This window comes from Lupinus angustifolius, chromosome LG14 (genome assembly GCF_001865875.1).
Source record: "Lupinus angustifolius cultivar Tanjil chromosome LG14, LupAngTanjil_v1.0, whole genome shotgun sequence".
NCBI classification, from domain to species: Eukaryota; Viridiplantae; Streptophyta; class Magnoliopsida; order Fabales; family Fabaceae; genus Lupinus; species Lupinus angustifolius.
In genome coordinates, this window is record NC_032022.1 from 1,379,579 (window position 1) to 1,398,095 (window position 18,517).

General features: G+C 30.8%; 2 protein-coding genes and 2 long non-coding RNA genes across 6 annotated transcripts; 1 reads left to right on the top strand and 3 right to left on the bottom strand.

The window, feature by feature from the left end:
• Positions 2,660 to 6,029, bottom strand: LOC109326996. The gene is made up of 4 exons (XR_002105303.1): positions 5,888 to 6,029; positions 4,130 to 4,225; positions 3,751 to 3,811; positions 2,660 to 2,975 (listed from the first exon to the last, which is right to left on the bottom strand). It is a non-coding gene; the product is annotated as an uncharacterized LOC109326996 (long non-coding RNA).
• On the top strand, positions 3,818 to 4,233 carry LOC109326997. Its single transcript, XR_002105304.1, has 2 exons — positions 3,818 to 4,006; positions 4,082 to 4,233. It is a non-coding gene; the product is annotated as an uncharacterized LOC109326997 (long non-coding RNA).
• Positions 7,134 to 10,974, bottom strand: LOC109326992 (probable polygalacturonase). 2 transcript variants are annotated; one of them, XM_019559951.1, is made up of 5 exons: positions 10,375 to 10,974; positions 9,804 to 9,894; positions 8,846 to 9,094; positions 8,608 to 8,761; positions 7,134 to 7,721 (listed from the first exon to the last, which is right to left on the bottom strand). In XM_019559951.1, the coding sequence occupies exons 1-5, from the start codon at positions 10,780 to 10,782 to the stop codon at positions 7,196 to 7,198; spliced, it is 1,428 nt and encodes a 475-aa protein (XP_019415496.1). In that variant the 5' UTR covers positions 10,783 to 10,974; the 3' UTR covers positions 7,134 to 7,195. The 2 variants fall into 2 exon arrangements, with proteins under 2 accessions (XP_019415496.1, XP_019415495.1); XM_019559950.1 differs by having other exon boundaries at positions 9,774 to 9,894; positions 10,375 to 10,973.
• Positions 13,345 to 16,971, bottom strand: LOC109326995 (sm-like protein LSM1B). 2 transcript variants are annotated; one of them, XM_019559955.1, is made up of 6 exons: positions 16,860 to 16,971; positions 16,628 to 16,710; positions 15,506 to 15,574; positions 15,296 to 15,411; positions 15,142 to 15,204; positions 13,345 to 13,734 (listed from the first exon to the last, which is right to left on the bottom strand). In XM_019559955.1, exons 2-6 carry the CDS (start codon positions 16,695 to 16,697, stop codon positions 13,657 to 13,659), a joined length of 396 nt encoding a protein of 131 aa, XP_019415500.1. In that variant the 5' UTR covers positions 16,698 to 16,710; positions 16,860 to 16,971; the 3' UTR covers positions 13,345 to 13,656. The 2 variants fall into 2 exon arrangements, with proteins under 2 accessions (XP_019415500.1, XP_019415499.1); XM_019559954.1 differs by lacking the exon at positions 16,860 to 16,971 and having other exon boundaries at positions 16,628 to 16,830.

The window sequence follows — 18,517 nt, forward strand, 5'->3', positions numbered from 1 at the left end:
GAGTATATGGGTGTTTTTAAAGTTGGGGTGGGTGTGTAAGTTGTACTTCACTTTTGTTTTCTTTTCTTAATGCTGTCTTTTACTATGTTTATTAATGTTGTTGCATGGTTAGTTCTGATTATTCTTACTTTAATTTTCTGTCATGCTTTTTGTTCGCTCAAATTTCATACTTGACTTGGCTTTATTAATGAGAAAAAGATATATATATTAATAGGGTAAAAAAAAATTATACTGTCATCATCTACTATTGTAAAGAATGTATTTTCTTTTTTTATTCATATTGAAGCCTGCGTTTGTGAGTGTCGTTAATGTGCCAACCGATTATTATCGCAATTACATATTTATTGTCGATTTATATTACTTTTATTTGACACTAAATGATGATTAATATATGATGGTGGTTGATGTGTTGACAGTATAAAAAGTAGTTATACTGTCAGTATACAATATTAAATCTATTAAATTATCTTCTAACTTATTTTTATTTTCCTCTACTTCTTATAATTTTATTTTGATGGCACCAACATATTATACTCCTGCAATTCTCAATCAATATTCACAACTTTGATATAATTGACTATGAAATAAAAATATCTATAAAACAGTTTTATTTTTACGAATCCATATCATTAAAGTAACCTAAACGATTATTTCAAAAACAAAAAGTAACTTAAGTCTAGATTAGGAAAAAATTATATAATGAATCCAATAATTTTGATCATGATAATAAATAATTTATTTGACTGAAAGCGAGCTATTTTATGGGGTTTTGATTAAAAAAAATCTTATTTGAATTAGTTGCTTGCTTATACAAACTCATAAGCTAGGTGTTGCACAAATTTCCCCTTTTCTACCTTTATAAGTTTTCAAAATTATAGTATTTTATTTCTAATCATTATTTTTCATGTTTTATTATTTTCATACTTAGTATTGTTTTATGGCACCTACTATATATCTTGAATTATTAATATCTTTTATTTATATATATTTTAGACGTCATTTATATTTATAACTTAGTTTATCGACTAATCTTATTAAACAATTTTAATTTGACTTACATAAGTTCTGGTTGAGCCATGTGGAACAAGACTAAGTTTTGATGTGACTTCTATATAAATAGCAACAACAAATTGATTAATCTAATACTAAACAATTTAATATTTTGCATTATCAAAATAAATTGAATAATACATTAATTGTGTAAAATAATTCTTATACTATCATATATAAATTATATTCTTATATTTTATTATAGAAGCAGTTTTCATCCTAAGAGCAGTACAACTTCTAGAGATTCTTTGTTACCCTTTTTTACTATTATTATTATTATTATTATTATTATTATTATTATTATTATTATTATTATTATTATTATTATTATTATTATTATTATTATTATTATTATTATTATTATTATTATTATTATTATTATTATTATTATTATTATTATTATTATTATTATTATTATTATTATTATTATTATTATTATTATTATTATTATTATTATTATTATTATTATATAAGCAAATATGATAGCTTTTTTATTTTTATTTTTTGTAGTATACAAAAATTATCATGAGTTGTATTTGCCCACAACTCAACACAAATAAATAGTGGGCTCTAAGCGAGTACACGTCCGTCCCAAATGTGTTACTTTATCTGTCAGTAATTATAATTAGTTGAAAAATGTGTTTAAATTAAAATTTTAATAATTAATTATTTTTCTAACCAATCATGTAACACATGAAATGATATATTGTTTTGAAACAGCAGATATATACCCGAGCTCTGAATACACCAACCTGTCTACCTTATGGAGGAAAATAATAGAAGAAACAAGGACATGGGAATTATTATAAAAGAAGAGAAAGACATAAAGAAACATAAAGTGTAGAACAAAGTATAGAAGAAAAAAGCGATAAGAATATTGTTATTTAATGAGTTTAACTTATTTTTTAAGCCTTGGGAAATTACATGTTTTTATTTATTTTAGTTCGTACATGATTATAATATTTGATGATGTGCAGACTGCAGAGTCTAAACTTTGGATAAAAAAATAATGGAGAAAGTTGGAGTTAGTCAAGTTTGGTTGGCATGAAAATTATGCCAAGTCAAAGGTTATTACTCATCACATGTTTATTATCCTTTGTTGACATTTTGCACATGTTAGGTTATGACCTTCTTTATTTCTTTCCTATTATGACCAACATTTTATATTAACAATCAATTCAATTAACAAGAAAAAAATATATACACTAATAATATAAAAGTTTTTTACATTATTATTGTATCATCCATCATTTATATTTAATCATCGTCGAATCTGAATAAAATTAATATAAATAAAGGGTGAATAATATATTGTCTATGTATATAAACTTTTACGTTTTCAGTACATGAATATTATATTATTCAATTAAAAATAAATTTAAGTATATAAAAAGAATTGCTTTGATATTAGTCCTTTTTTTTTTTGTAGTACAAGGATATCCCTTCACCCTATTGCGTAAGAAACTAATTTATTTTGAAGTGTTTGCTCTTCCCAACAAGTATTACTCTCAAGAATCGAACATTTAACTTTTTGGTTATTCTAAGAATCTAACAAGACCTTACACTATTAGATTAACACCTTGTTGGTATACATTAATAAACTGGTTGATTGAATTAGAACATTTTAGAACATTAATTGTTAAGTTAACATATAAATGTAAAATGAAACAAGCCCTAGCTTATAAGGTTATGCTCCCTCTACTTCTTATTATAATACATTTTAACCAAATTAGAGGATGAACATCCTACTACAATAAAGTTGTTGTTTAGTAATCATGAGATCGAAGATTCAAATCCGGAAAATGAAACTTGTACAAGATATTCCAAACCAGCTTTACCAAATTCACAAGCTAATTTAAATCCAATGATCCACATTGGAGTCTTCTTGTGAGAATGATTCTGCTTCTCACCATACATACCTGGCACTAAAAACATATGCAGTTTCAAAATTGGAAAGGGTCAAACTCATAAAGTAATTTTAGTTGCAGTATGAACAGATAATCTCTTGAAATTGCAGGGTAACAAATTATAAAAGGAAGAAGGTCCTATTTCCATGCAGGTCGAATCCAATTTTAGAACATGCTCCGACACGAAGCCGAAGAAACTCGCGAAAGGATGCTAAGTACTAGGACTGTGGTTTACTGGAAACAATCTATGTAAACTCAGCAAAAGATTATTGAAAGAATCACAATTGGAAACAAGAGTTAAATCGTAAGATAAGATATATCGGGCGCTAAGAATAGTATGGTGATGTACTACAAAAGATTTACATTCAAAGCCAAGATCATGTAGTAATTGGCAATGGTAACTAAGTTAGATGCCAAGAATATAATTGCCACTAGGATTGTATGTTGCTGTGGTTATGTAGTGAAGGAAATAATTGACGGAAAAGTCTTACGTTTTGAGTTTTCGATCAATTGTCGTATCATCGCAGAAGTTTGTAAAGATGTCAAATACTATATAATCATGACTTTTTTCAAAATCTACATATAGGCATTGTAAGGTCAATATAAAGTTATGAGTTTTAAATTAATATGTTGATGAAGGTATAGGTGAAGAAATTGAAATCGAAGTTAGCATAGACTTAATAACTACATCCATCATCAGAATTCAGGAAACTATATGCAAGGTTGAGAAGTACCATTTATGGCATTAATTAAAAAGATGGATGAGAAGGGAGGGAGGGATAAATTGCACTACCTCTTGAAGAACTCGGCAAAGTATCGTAGTACGAACCATATCAATACAATCACCAAAGTATCTGTAAAAGTTTAGGAACTCAAAGAAGCAGTATTACCATAGACATGATATAGTACAAATCGAAGAAATTCCTCAACATTTTTGTCAAAAATCTCTGACATGGTTTTATTTGTCTTACCTGCAAAAGACACCTAAACCACTATTGTTAGACTACCTAAGAAGTATATATGACAAGTAACTTTCTAGCATCTGATATGTCTGATTCCCCGATAAATATCTACAAATGGTCGAAAGTTTTCTTTTTGGGGAAATTGTAAAGGAATGTACGAAGGGGTTAAGAACCATGTAAAAGAGAATAACTCAGTAACATAAAGGATACTGAAGAAATATCGCTCCCACGAATCTAACATATAAAGCCCAAAAGTAACATTGTAAAGGTAGATTTTGCGCTGAACCCAATTCATTTCTCCCATAGCTGAAAAAAATAAATTTCTTTTGTCAGAATCAACATATATATGCTTTAACCATTGAACAGCTCAAATTGCACCACCAACAAAAAAACTTCTTTCAAGTAGTATCCATCAGACTATAGAATAGAAAGACATAATCTTTAAATATTTGCACGCATTCCCGATTTCATGTTTATGCTCAAGTAGTGCACTACTAATGGAATTGTAAAAATGAAACCTCCATTCCCTTCATTGGTTCAGAAATATAGAGGGGATGGAAAGGAAAATAATGGAGCCAAAATCCCTCCCATCTCCTTTATTTTTTGTACTACCAAGGGTAACCTTTCAACTCTTAGGTAAGGAACTAATCCCTTTCGGAGTGCATGACTGTCCCTCCCAACAAGTGTCGTTCCTTTTGGTCTTTCTGGGAATCTAGCAGAGCCTTATACGACTAGACCAACGTCTTGTTGGTTCCTATCTCCTTTTTGCTTCCCCTAAAAGTGAGAATTTTTGGAGGGGCGGGAAATTACTAAAGAACTTTTAAACTTTCCCTCCTCTTCCCTCTCTAACCAAACATTCGGAAAATTATTTTCCCTTCTCTTCCTTTCCTTTTGTTGAAATCCTTCCCATTCCTTCCCCTCCTTTGAACCGAACACAAAGTGATTTCCTTTCCATCTCAGTAGACGAGAGTTAAGTTCCAGTTGTTGTGATCAGAAATGGTTTTGTATCCGATTAGCAGAACTTTGTCAAAGATTATTTCTCAATAGCAATTATGCAAGTGTTTTGGTGAGCATGCTGCATTTTGGTCACATTTAAATCCTAGAACCAACCTCTCTGCTAGCAATGTAAAACTGCATACATCTACCATCTCCAGACTCAACTAGATGGGAGCCACGTTTACTACGCCGGCTTTTTTTAGCAATTAGCCAAGTTTCTCCGATGAAAATATACTTTTTTTACATCTATATACAATATCCCAAAGCAAAGGTAAACCGTAAACTAGAAGAAATTCTACAATTACCAAATCACACAAAACACAACAAAATTGATGCAGAACCACCCCAAGCATGGCTAAAACAAAACAAACCCATTGTTACAAAGTTATCAATCAAACACCTAGTAAAGTAACCAAGCTCAAAATTCCATAGCAAAACAAATTGCATTCAACAGTTAACAAACAGAAAACTAAGAACACAAACATACAAGAAAAGCAAACAAAGATGTAAATCCTCCCAAAGTCTATGCTAAAAAATGTATCAAATTCATAAAAATGGCACATCAAAACAAGAGACTCAAGCATGAAATGGAAGCACCTAGTTAAGCAGAAACTTTGAAATCAAGGGTATGTGGTGAACTTTACCTAAAAATTAAGGGAAAGCATAACACCCATAAAGTCTTATCCATTTTTTTACCCATAATCCAAACATGTTATATTTTTCTCAAAAAAAAACTTTTTTTTTCAGATTTTGATCTGACCCAAAAGCACCCTAATAGTCAGAGACTATTTCAACCCATAAAGCAAAAAAATTCAAATCAAATAATGAAGAACCTATGCATAAATTAGAACAAATGAAAATCATATTCAAAATTAAGCACAAGAGAAGAAGAAACACAAATCAAACATCCCACATTTCAAGCAATAATGAATCATAAAAGGGAGAGAGAGAGAGAGAGAGAGAGAAAGGTACCAATTTTCGGATTATGGATCAAGACACGAACTTTACAGTGTGTTGTGTTTGGGATTGCGCTATTTTTGCAAAGTTAATAATGGATGTCTATAACATTGTCCAAAACAAGTGTTTAAAGGAACATTTTCCATATTTTGTCTATAAGAAATTATTTTTAGTATGAGTTAAAAATAGGGCGTAAAGATTCATACATGGTCACTATATTATCACCGTTCATTTATATTACTTTTATTTAATTAGAGAATTGTGAATAATACAATGATAATATACAAAACTCTTATAATATTAGTGTATATATAATTTTCTCTTTTAGTATATCTAATATTGATTTTGTTGCTCATAAAAATAATAATTTCAGTTACATAAACAAAGAAAACAGTGATTTTAGTATTATTGTTAACTTTTTATATATTAAAAGTTTGATTTTTTACTGTATAATACCACATCTCATCTATATGAAGAGGTGCTTTATATTCCAATTAGGTCATGTCTATTTGAATTAGAAAAAAAAACATATGTATATAAGAGTTTTATATAATATTAGTCAAATATATATCACTATTTTTTAATTATTGTTAAATCTTTAATAAAATTAATACAAATAAATGATAGATGATATACTGATTATATATAAATCTTTAAACTAACATTATATATATTACACTCTTCTGAGTCTAGCAAAAAGATTATGTACATAAAATACAATTTTTTTTTTGGTATAATCAAATAGTATTATCATTGACATTATGAATAAGAAACTTTCGGTTATTAGATGACTATAATTATGATCAACTTCATTTTTCAAAGAAAAAGTAAATAAATATGCTTCTAACAGTTTAAAATGTTATCACATACTGCAAAAGATTTAAAATTACGCCTTATTAATGAGCCAAGTTACTAGTTAGATAAAATTTAATCTAGGTATGTTAAATCATATTATTCAGTATTTGGAGAGTGTGTTTGGAAGAATAATAAAATAGGAAAATAATTTGTCTCAATTTATGAGAAAAGTTTATATGATAATAAACTTATAAAATATCTTATTATCTTCCTAAACTCTTCTCCATTCATTTCCACAAAGACCATATTAAATAACGATTACCCTTTTCACATATACAGACATAAAAATAAGAACGAACAAGCCGTTGATCGAGTAATATAAGATCCTACTAGATTCCATAAACACCAAAAGATCAAAGGGTAAACAACATTTACTATAAGGGAATATCGTTGGTAGTACCAAAAAAACATAAAAAATGAGACATGATTATTGCAACATAAAGTTGGAGTGCACAAAACATGAAAACCTCAAATTTCATAATCTATATCTGTTACATTGTAAAAACTTGAATGCTTAATCAACTTCCCTTGCTCATTGTACTGATCAAAGTTACCACAAGGAGCAGGAAATATTGTACCTATTACCCTACCTTCAACAAATGCACATTGAAATATATGCTTCTTCTTTTTTGTTATCCCAACTAACATATCATTAAATGTTACATTTCTAATTGGAATCTCTTTACTACCTTGAATTCTTACTGCTACTTTAACTCCTTTTCCGCGAATATTGGTGAAACTTATGTCTTTAAGTATGGGAAGCGCATTCGAGTCATATTTAGTATCAGGGTGTTGATTGTAATCAGTTTTTATAACAATTCCGACTCGAACATTGTTGAAAGTTAGATTCTTGTATGTTATTTGGGATACATATCCACCTCTTCCCGGAGCGGTTTTGATCCTTATAGCACGCCTTGAGTTCCATACAAGAATGTTTTCTATTGTGATATTGGATACTCCACCAGACATTTCACTACCAATTGAGATGCCAGCACTGTTGCATTTCACACAGAAATTTTTGTTATCAAAGTTCAATTGTTACAAGGGTATTGCTAATTATTATCAAATGAAAGTTTTATTAAATATAGCAACCTTTGATAAAACTTGTTTATTACTTTAGAGTACTTATTAGCATTTGCCATGTTAAAACATAGATGAGATACTAATGAACTTGTGGCCTCTTAACCAGTACTAATTAGCATTAAACTTGTAGCATCTTGGTCGCTAAGCAGCAACCATATTGTAGGGGTGAGTAAGACCTAACTCTACCCGTTCATTTGATATGGCCCAACCATGTTCGGGTTCGAATAGGGCTGGTCGGGTCTACATTTCGAGTTCAAAAATTAGACCCATTTAAATTTTAGGGTCCGGGAGGGACTAAGCATGACCCGACCCGACCTATGGTTAGTGACTCATCTTGGTTGTATATGTCTTTATTCAAATGTGTATACCGTGATCACACTTTTTGGTCGAAAGTATCATTGATTCTCTAATTTTTTCATCATACATACATATTAAAAATATATATACATAAGTTATTTTAGAGAATAAAATATTTCTTCATACCAGGAAATATTTTATTCTTATTATTTTATATGTCAAATTACATATTCATAATAATAAATAATACTGAGAAGACTTTATCTAAAATGAGCATGTATTATATTTAATTGGTTCTAGGGTCGGGTTTAAAGGCTGACCCGATCGATATTTATAATCAGGTTAACTTCGGTTCTAGGGCCTGGTCTAGGTTCAAAAATGACTCAGTCAACATTTAGGGTTGGGTAAGGACAAACCTTAACCCGTCCCAACCCGACTCATGCTCACTCCTACATCCAGGCAAATGCTGTAGGCCTAAGTATTTTGAGTTATGGACTGACCTGACATTAGATCGAACAACAAGGTTTCGGATTACTATGTTTCTGGAAGGCTTTCCATAAGCAATTCCATACTGATCCCAACCACTTTTTATTGCAATAGCATCATCCCCCACACTTATGTAACAATCCTCTATCAACATATCTTCACATGAATCTGTTCATAGATCAATCTAGTTGATTATTTCATATTAAGATATGAAATAAACTATAGTACTTTGCATAATATAAATATACTTACCAGGATCTATGCCATCAGTATTTGGAGCTTTATATATAGGAGCCAATATGGTAACATTTTTTATTGTAACATTTTTGCAATCATAGGGATGAAGTGTCCAAAAAGGTGAATCAAGCAAAGTAATATTAGAGATTATAATGTTACTAGACCACATAAGCTGAACAAGTGGGCCCCTTGTGTGATTTAGAACCTTATGAAGATATTTAGTCCACCACATTTGTCCTTGTCCATTTATGCTACCATTATGTCCTATCATTTATCAAAAATTGAGTGTGTAAGAGATACTTAGAAATTAAGCAATCACAAACAAAAGAAAAACAAAAGTAAAATTCCACTACCAATGACTTCACAATATTTTGTTGTTTCAAACATGTCTCGAAACATATCTTGTATTAATGATATTGAACTAAAAATAATAAAAACAATGAATGTTAATTGTCGGCGCAGTGGAAGCGATCGTTGACCACAAGCAATCAAATAAAGTGTATAGTATAAGTAGAAGAGAATAAACAAGAGAATTTGGTAACATAGTTCAGCCAATTGTGCATATATCGAGCGTTGAGCGGCTACCAAGATATTATTAAAAAATAAAGATTATAAGCTCTATTACACTCATGGGTACAAGTGCTCATAGAGTGTATATGTTTCAGTTTGGTGCTTGCTTATATCTGGTGCAGATAATAGCAAGGGAGTTGAGTCCAATATATAACATTGATACTCTAGTCTATTTTAATATTAAGCAATGTAAAATTTCATATAATAACATATTTCAAACATCTCTAACACTTTAATTTTTTAATTAACATAATATGTTTTCATTGATGCGTGAAATAGTCCGTAACATGTTTTGGGATATCAAATACTTGTTTTCATCTTGCATGCTATTTGATATAATCTAATGAAAAATAAATAAATTATAAATATTCACCTGTTATGACAACATCTCTAAGATTTTGACCATGAATCAAACTGCTATATCTAGGTCCTAGGTGCTCTCTCCCATACCCATATGAAGGTAATGGAGGCATCAATGGCCAATACTTTTCATCCTAATATTCATCACATAAAATAACAATTAATATGTAATAATATTTTTTTTAAAGATAATTAACAAACATAATGTAAATCAAAGTTTTAGATAAGAAAGAGTAAAAGAGAGATAGCATACATCACATTTATATCAATGTAATGCAACCAAATGATTTCCCAGTGAGAATGATAGAATTATAGATACAAAAGTTATAAGAACAAAGATATTAAGAAACATAGTAACATGATTTGTGTAGTGTCGGTCCTAACATTTTATAGGCCGACGAAAATATTTGTGTACGGGTTGGTATTGACTAATATGACTCAGAATCTGTTATGTTTGTATTCATTAGGCAGTAAAAAGTTAATATGGTTGTTGGGAATATTTCACCTACTATGTTGGAGCACTTATGTGACTCATTATACTATTTATATAGGAATTATGTTTTCTGTGAAAAGTTAATATCAGTTTTCTTGAGCCAGAAAAAGTGAAAACTGACCTGAATTCCAAGTATAACAGCATCTTGAGCCAGAAAAAGAGTCATATGACTAGTAAGATTAAAGGGTGCTGTAAGCCAAAAACCAGATGGCACATTAAGCTGGCCACCACCTTTCTCTCTTAACTTTGATATTTCAAAAACAGCTTTTTCAAAAGCCATTGTGTTTATAGTAACACCATCACCAACCCCTCCAAAATCTATTAAATTAAAATCCACTGGCCTTAGCAAGGGTAATGTCCTTATAGGATTACCATCCATTACCACAAAGTACCCACCAATTGCATTTCTTTGCCATAAGAAAACTGAAGCAAACACAGCAATCCATAGAAAAGTAAAGAGTGTAAATGATGATGGAAACAAATGCTTCAAATCATGCACTTTTTTATGTATTGTTGTGTATTCTACCATTTCTCAAAATCCTCAACAACAACAAGAACAAGAACAAAAACAACAAGTACCCTTTAAGTGGATTTGTTTGAAAGGTTGTAACTTTTGGTGGGTGAGGCAAATTGGTTTGGAAAATAAAGAATGGAGTGGATTCAAAGGGAAGTACTTAGAGATATTGAAGTTGAAACTAGAACTAAAAATAAGAACATTTAGAAGTTGATAATGATATATGAACACATGTTCATGTATCTTGTTGATTCATATTGTTTGGTGAACTATATATATAAAAGTTTGTATAAAATAGTTGGTAGAGTTATAATTGAAGACTTTATATTAAAAAATGGTTATTAGGTATCATTTTTTTTTTACCATTTGTTTTGACTATGTATTATTTTGTCAACATTTTGTTTTCTTGAACATTATAAACTCTCAATTTCATGTAGTGAGACTGATAATTCATCCAAACATTTCGAAAATTTCGCAACTTTGTTTGTTTCAGGGTAAGCAATTTCAGTTTAAATCGCGAAAGAATGATTTAAAGAATAATGGATAATATAATGACTGTATATAAATCTTTACACCGATCGTACATAGATATTACACTATTTGTTGAATGAGGCTTTGTATCACTTTCATATAAAATCAATTCTAACCACCAGCTGGTAGCACTGCACTCTTTCTGTGTGCTAAACACTTTTATTTATTTATAAATCAAAAGGGTTATTTCCCGTTTAAAAATATAAAAATTCGATAATAAACTTCCTTCTTTAAATTTTTTGGTAGTTCAATAACTAAAACATAAAGTTACAAAATAAAGTTATTATACAAACATGAATTTATGTTATAAGTGGGCACAGGTTGTTGAGATTTCAATATCAGAGGCTAAGTAATAAATTATAATAATTAATCAATGAATAATATTTACAAAAATATGCATTATCCTAATATTATTATTATTATTGATCCTAACTATTATATATTTCTACGTTTCTGTTATATTATTGCTATGTTATAAAGTATTAATTATATCATCTCCCACTATATGGATTATGGATTTGGTGAACTATTATGAGTTCTATCAAAACATACATATTAATTTATCTCAAAAGTCTAAGGTTACTATGAAATCTCAACCAATACATTAATATTGATCCACTAATAATTCTAAACTTATCAACAAAACCATTTATAAATATAAGCAACATATACCAATATTTTTTTAGCCTCTACATCATGATACAAATATTAGTTCACCAACACTACTATGAAAAATAAACATACATTTATTAAAAACATTTCATGTGAATAATTAAGAACATTTTTGGACTCAAATTTGCAAGGATATAAATTTTAGTGGTGAAAAGTTTCTATCCCAAGGATTTTCCCACGTTTCCTCTTACAATTTCCCTACGTGAACTTGTTTATAAAGTAATTAATTATAAGTATATTATCATTAAATAATCTACATCATTGTTGGTTTTGATTATTTTATAAGGAAATTATAATCTTTTTTCCTCTAAGGTTGTCTCAAAGAAACCTTTTGATGGTAGATTATTTCGAATATAAAATACACTAAGCCAAATACACCAAAATAAGTGAAGTACTTGGGTCCATAGTGCTAGGGTGAGCATCGGTCGAGTTGGAACGGATTAAGATTTATCCCTTACCCGACCCTAAATGTTTGCCGAGTCATTTTTTGAATTTGGACCTAGCCCTGGACTCGAAGCTAACCTGAACCTAGACCTAATTAAATATAATGCATATTCATTTCAAATAAAGTTTTCTCAATATTATTTACTATTATGAATATATAATTTGGTAAATAAAATGATATATATGTATATTATTAATCATATATACATGATAAAAAATAGAAAATCAATAATACTTTCAACTAATACTTTCAAATAAAAATAGAAAATCAATAATACTTTCAACTAAAAAATAGAGACATATACAAACATGATGAATGATTGGCCATAAGATAAATCAGACCGAATCATGATTGGTCCCTACTCGACCCTAAATATTGATCGGGTCTAATTTTTTTAACTTGAACTGACCCTAGACTCGATGAGGTCCAACCCTATTCGGACACAATCATGATCGGCCATACCGGGTGAGTAGGTAGAATCAGATCCTGCTCACCCCTACATAGTGCACTTCATAATTTTAACCTTTAAATTTATTGCATATTAACAAGTAATGAACATTTAATTTAAAGCAAACCATGTCCCACATCAATGACGTTAAAGCAAAAATGAACGTTTAATTTTTTAATTAACATGGAATATTTTCATTGGTACGGAACAGAATTTGGAACATCGGATCTTTCTTCCATGGTAAGAATTGCAGCACAGCACATGATAGTTAAGGGTATGAAAGTTCAGTCTAGGAGGGAATGGCTTCCTTATCTTTCTGTCCTAAGCTAAATACAATAACACACCTTTGAAGTATGTTTGTGATTTGGTTAAGGTCTCATTAAGGAGTAATGGTGGTGTAATTCATGGTTCACTCTGTTGCAGAGAGCAAAAACTGAAAAACAAAAACAATATTCTGAAAAAGGTATTGTTGAAGAGAATGAACAACCAAATAAAATTATCTTCACTATATCACATTTTCTAAAACCAAACTAGAAGTTCAAGAGTTCAATAACATGCACCAACATGCATCAGCACAAACAGAAGGGCGTGACACAGTTGCACTCTAAAAAAGCCAAAAAGTTAACTTCTTTTCTTGAGTGTCAAGTACTCAATTTTCAATCTTGTTGCTAGTACCATGGAGACAAATGTGGATCTTCCACACTTATTATTCCACCTTCTATCCAATCATTACTCACAGCTGCATTAATATTTGCAGATTGGGCTAGTTTGATTATGAAGATGGTATCATGTTTTAATCAAAATCAAGGAACTCCATCCTTTTCCTCATGGTGCCCTTTAGATCACTGGATTCTCTGTCAGCCCTTTGAGCCTGAAGCGCGAACCGAATAAAATATAAGTAATTAATGTGAGATATAAGAACAATGAATTATCATAATATTGTTTGAGTTTGAGCAAAGGGTCCTTTCTCACATGCAGGGTTACATGCCATCAAAACTCTGACAAAAAAACAGAAATCTGATTGATGTTTCCAGAAAAATATGAAAATGTTGGAGCAAGAATTCTCGATCATATATGGAAGCTCACATTGTTGTCATATATATGATATTGTTAACAGAAAATCAAATTGCTTTCAAGTTCCAACCTCTATTTTTAGACGAAAAAAGTGATAATATTTACAAAGTTATCGATGCTTAAGACCTTTAAATTGTAAGTACCATTTATCGGAACACCGGAATTGGTTCCAGTCTGTACACTGAACATTGAACAAACCTGGTACATTTGGGAATGGGCAGGGATTGGAACCAAAAAATGGGCTGAGGGGACGAAAGTTTACCACACGTTAAGCAAAAACAACAATAATCAACTTTTACTCTAAATCATATAATATATTAAGAAAATGTTTTTTAGGAGGAGGTGACTGCCACTTTTGGTACTGCCTCGTTCCGCCCCTGGGTACGGGTGGGACGGTGTGGGGGCAGAAGTCGTAGTTTCAAATTTCAATACAATGTAAATCCAAAAAAATAATCTTACAGACCTTCCGGTTTTTAATAATTTTGTTGGTCATTTTTACTTGTTCCCCTCCTTATTGTTACATGGTTTCTTGTTTACGGTAAGAGCATCATCACTTGCCCAAGATAAGCATATCATTACCTATGATTTTGGTTTGGGGGTGAAAACAGTGATTGCATTTGTTTTGCCAAGTCCGTGTATAGGAGCAAATTTCTGTCATTTGCCATTTCCTTCCCACCAAGATGCAGAAATGGTTTGCATAAAATATTTGTTTAATGCGATAGGTAGATCAATAGACCCGAAATACGACCAGATCCTCTCACTAGGTGGAGTTGGTAAATTTGGAAGATTTGGTATGTACCCTTTAAAGATTAGAAAAAAGTGGCAGGGAAAGAAAATTAAAAGCTGCCTAGTGCTACCGGAAACTTGCATAGCCACTTAGCCAATTCACTTGACAGTTTCCCGATGGAAAAAAAGGAAAAGAGAAGGCCAGAGACCAATAGTCGAAAACGAGCCAAAACTGCAGTAATTACATTACTTTGTTTAACTAGTCATGTCCGCCTCACCCCACCCCACCCCGCAATATTGAAAAGCTTCATATGCACCATCACTAAACAATACTATAGATGAATCAAGAGGTACTTATATGCCAAATAGGCATTTGCATACAAGAACTAATTGATCCATGGGCCCTTATATGATTATTATGCTAAAACATGATAAACAAATTCCAGCTGTTTGATTATCAAGTAGGTGATGGGCTTACCTTTCTTATCTCGGCCTCTGACACACAAGCCATATGTGGTGGAAGCTCCTCCTTGCCCAATTCCTAAAACATCGTGAAGTTGATTAGACGTCTTTGAGAAGCAATATATAGTAATCAAATAACATGAAACGTAATGATGAATAACATATCATACCAGCTCTCCAATTAAGACAACGTTTTCCCCACGAATTACATATAGGCCTAAAGGTACATCACAATAAAGATCACCAACAATTACTCGTTCACATGCACCTTCAAGAACTACGTTAGCTGCATGTGATCATCACATCGAATTGTTAGTTAATATTAGAAACAAATAGTAATATTAATAATAACGAGAATGCATGTAGGATAGATACGTTACCAAATTGATCAAAAGAGCGTAATAACCCCAGAAGTTTTCGACCATCTCGCAACAGGACAAGAAGTTTTTCTGTGAACAATACAAACTATTAAGAACAAATCTTTGCTATGTTGACATATCTTGTCATTCAGTTCAATGATTAAATCTCCACTTTAACTGAAGAGGACAAAATTAAATATATAATAACAAATAACAACAACAAAAACCAAGAAAAAGTTATGCAAACTGTAACAGAAACACAGGACGGCAATTAATTCCAACGTTTTTGTGTGACAGAAGCAGAGTGAAAGCCCGTTACTTTAACCCCAAATGCATTCATTTATAGCACTGTGTAGGACTTTCGACCCACTAAATATTCACATTTGCTTTCTTTTCAACTTATAACACTGTTTTATACGGGTTCAGTACTTCAACTCAATGAATGTCATACACTAAACTAGACTTAATTGATGTCCTCCTTAAAACACCGCCTCCCCAATGATGAGAACGCAATACTCTCAGAAAGTCTTTATTTATTTATTTCTTAAGTGTAGTCTCAGCAAGTCGTTCCTCGAGAGTTTTTAAACTCAAAGTTCTTCATTGATCAAGGGATCGCGAAAAGTACTTACTGAACAACTTTTCAAACGCGGGGAGTTATAAAACATCAAAGAAAAGTCACCATTTCTATTTTTGGTACATTAAGAAACCATTACTACGACTTAAACCGATAGCTTTCACCCAAATCTCCACCAACCCCAACGACCTTTACTGCCGTAGGCGGCAAAGGTCATCCTTCCTATGTCACTTGTTCTTATGGCATACATAAGAATATACTTTCCCCTTTGATGAAAACTTTCCTTTATTCAACCCTTCTTTTCATCCAACAATTCATATTGCAACAATCCAAGAAAATAACATACAAACCCCAGAATGAAACAGCATTACCCAAAAAAATTAAAAGAAAAAATTGGTGACCAAGTTAGTGAAGTTGCTCTCATCATAAAAGATTTGCATATGATATTTTAACATCAAAATTTCAAAATCATGAATTTAAAATAAATAAAAAACACAAAAATAAAAAGAGTATCATATCATAAAATAAAGGCAGAGAGAGAGAGAGAGAGAGAGAGAGAGAGATTATACTGTCAAGGTATGTGGCTAGAGAGGTAGAGAGTAATTCATCATCTGGGGTAGCCCAAGACATTGGATTCATTCTTGAGTGAAACCTGAAAAAGCAACAAACTTTGATCTAAAACCTCACTCAAATTCAATTATACCCCAAACCCACAATCTGAAACACAAAAAAATTGCAAATTTATGAAAAAGTGAGGTTAAATGAAAGAGCAATTCAGAGTTAAAAGGAGTTAGGTTGAACCTTTTTGGTGAAAGATAGAATGGTTATTGGATGTAGTATGTGAAAGTTATCAGGTTGGTATATTGAGATAAGAGTAAGAAGAGAGAGTGTGTGAAAACAAACTTCAACTCTCCTTGACCTTTGAGTTTTTTTTGGGAGATATCTTTCACTTTCTTTTTGGTAAGTAACTACGGGTCTTCGCCTCTAAACAAGTATCACTATTGAAATTCAATGAAATCTTACATCACTAGATCAATGCATGATGTATTTGACATTTTGAGTTTAATTCATAGCATGGCTATCACTAGCGTACAAGAAGGTTCCACCAGAAAATTGTTTATGTACTCTATCATATTTGAGACGCAACTAAAATGGTTGATCACGGATAATGAGTTTATTAGTGTAAGGTCTCGGAAGATTTTCGAAAAGCTAAAAGATTAAAAGTTTGATCCATATAATTGATACTTGTTGGAGGCAGTCATGCATCTAAAATGGATTATTCTCTTACTTATATGATGAGAGATATATTTGATAATACAAAAAAATTAGTTGAATATAACTAGATAATATAGTTAAGTAATTATATGTTACAAATAATAATATCTATGTTTATTATAATATATAATATAGTTGATATATATTTAATTAATAAATGATTGGTTGAATCATAACATTTGTTTAATGGGTTTGGAACATCTAGAGGTTTTATTCTTAAGTTTGTTTTTAGTTTTGTTGTTACTTTTACATTTTTAAAATTAGAAACAAATGGGGTATGTGACTATAAGTCTATGAATTAAGAGGAAATTCCTTTAGGGACAATAAAATATTTTAGGGTTATTTAAGTTTAAAAAGTGACATACTTAGTAAATTTATGAACTAAGAGGAATCACATGTCAAGGCTAAAATGTTACATTATCAGCAAGTAGGGGTGGAAACAGGTCAGGCCGCCTACCGGATGTTTATTACCTGGCCTATAACATGCTAGGTCTGGCTAGACTTTTTTCGTAAACAGGTTAGGATCAGGCTTTTTGAAAAGCCTATTTAGTTTAACAGGTCAGACTTTAGGTCATCCAAATGGCCTATTAAGCCTAACAGCCAGCCTATTTAGTTATATTATGTAATAATGTTCATATTTTATAATTTTAATATATAAGTAATGTTATTATATATGTAATTTTAATATAAAAATGTATACAAAAATATAATTTAATTGTTAGTATTATAAAAATCTATTTAAAAATATGCACATTAGTTATTTAAATATAGACATGATCGCCTATTTCAATATAATATTGTATAATAGGCCTTTAAACAGGCTAACATGTCAGACCAGGCTTTTAAACAGGCTAGGTCAGGCCTAGGCTTTGGAAAAATTTTTAAACAAGCTAACAGGCGAGACCCAGACTCCTATATGCTATACAGGCTCGGCCTGTTTAAGGCAAAGCCTAACCTGACCTGGCATTTTTCCACCCTTACCGATAGGTACATCACATTCAATATTGTAAGAAGGAGGTGTATTTTCTTTTGCCGATAATGGAGGTTTTCACCTTCAAACCTTTAAAATCTAATGATGTGAAGTAACTCAAATATTTGGAATTTAGGGTTTGGCTTACATCAAAGAAGAAGAAAACAATAAAGGTAATGCACAATCTACAAGTCTTGAATATTAAACTTTAGGT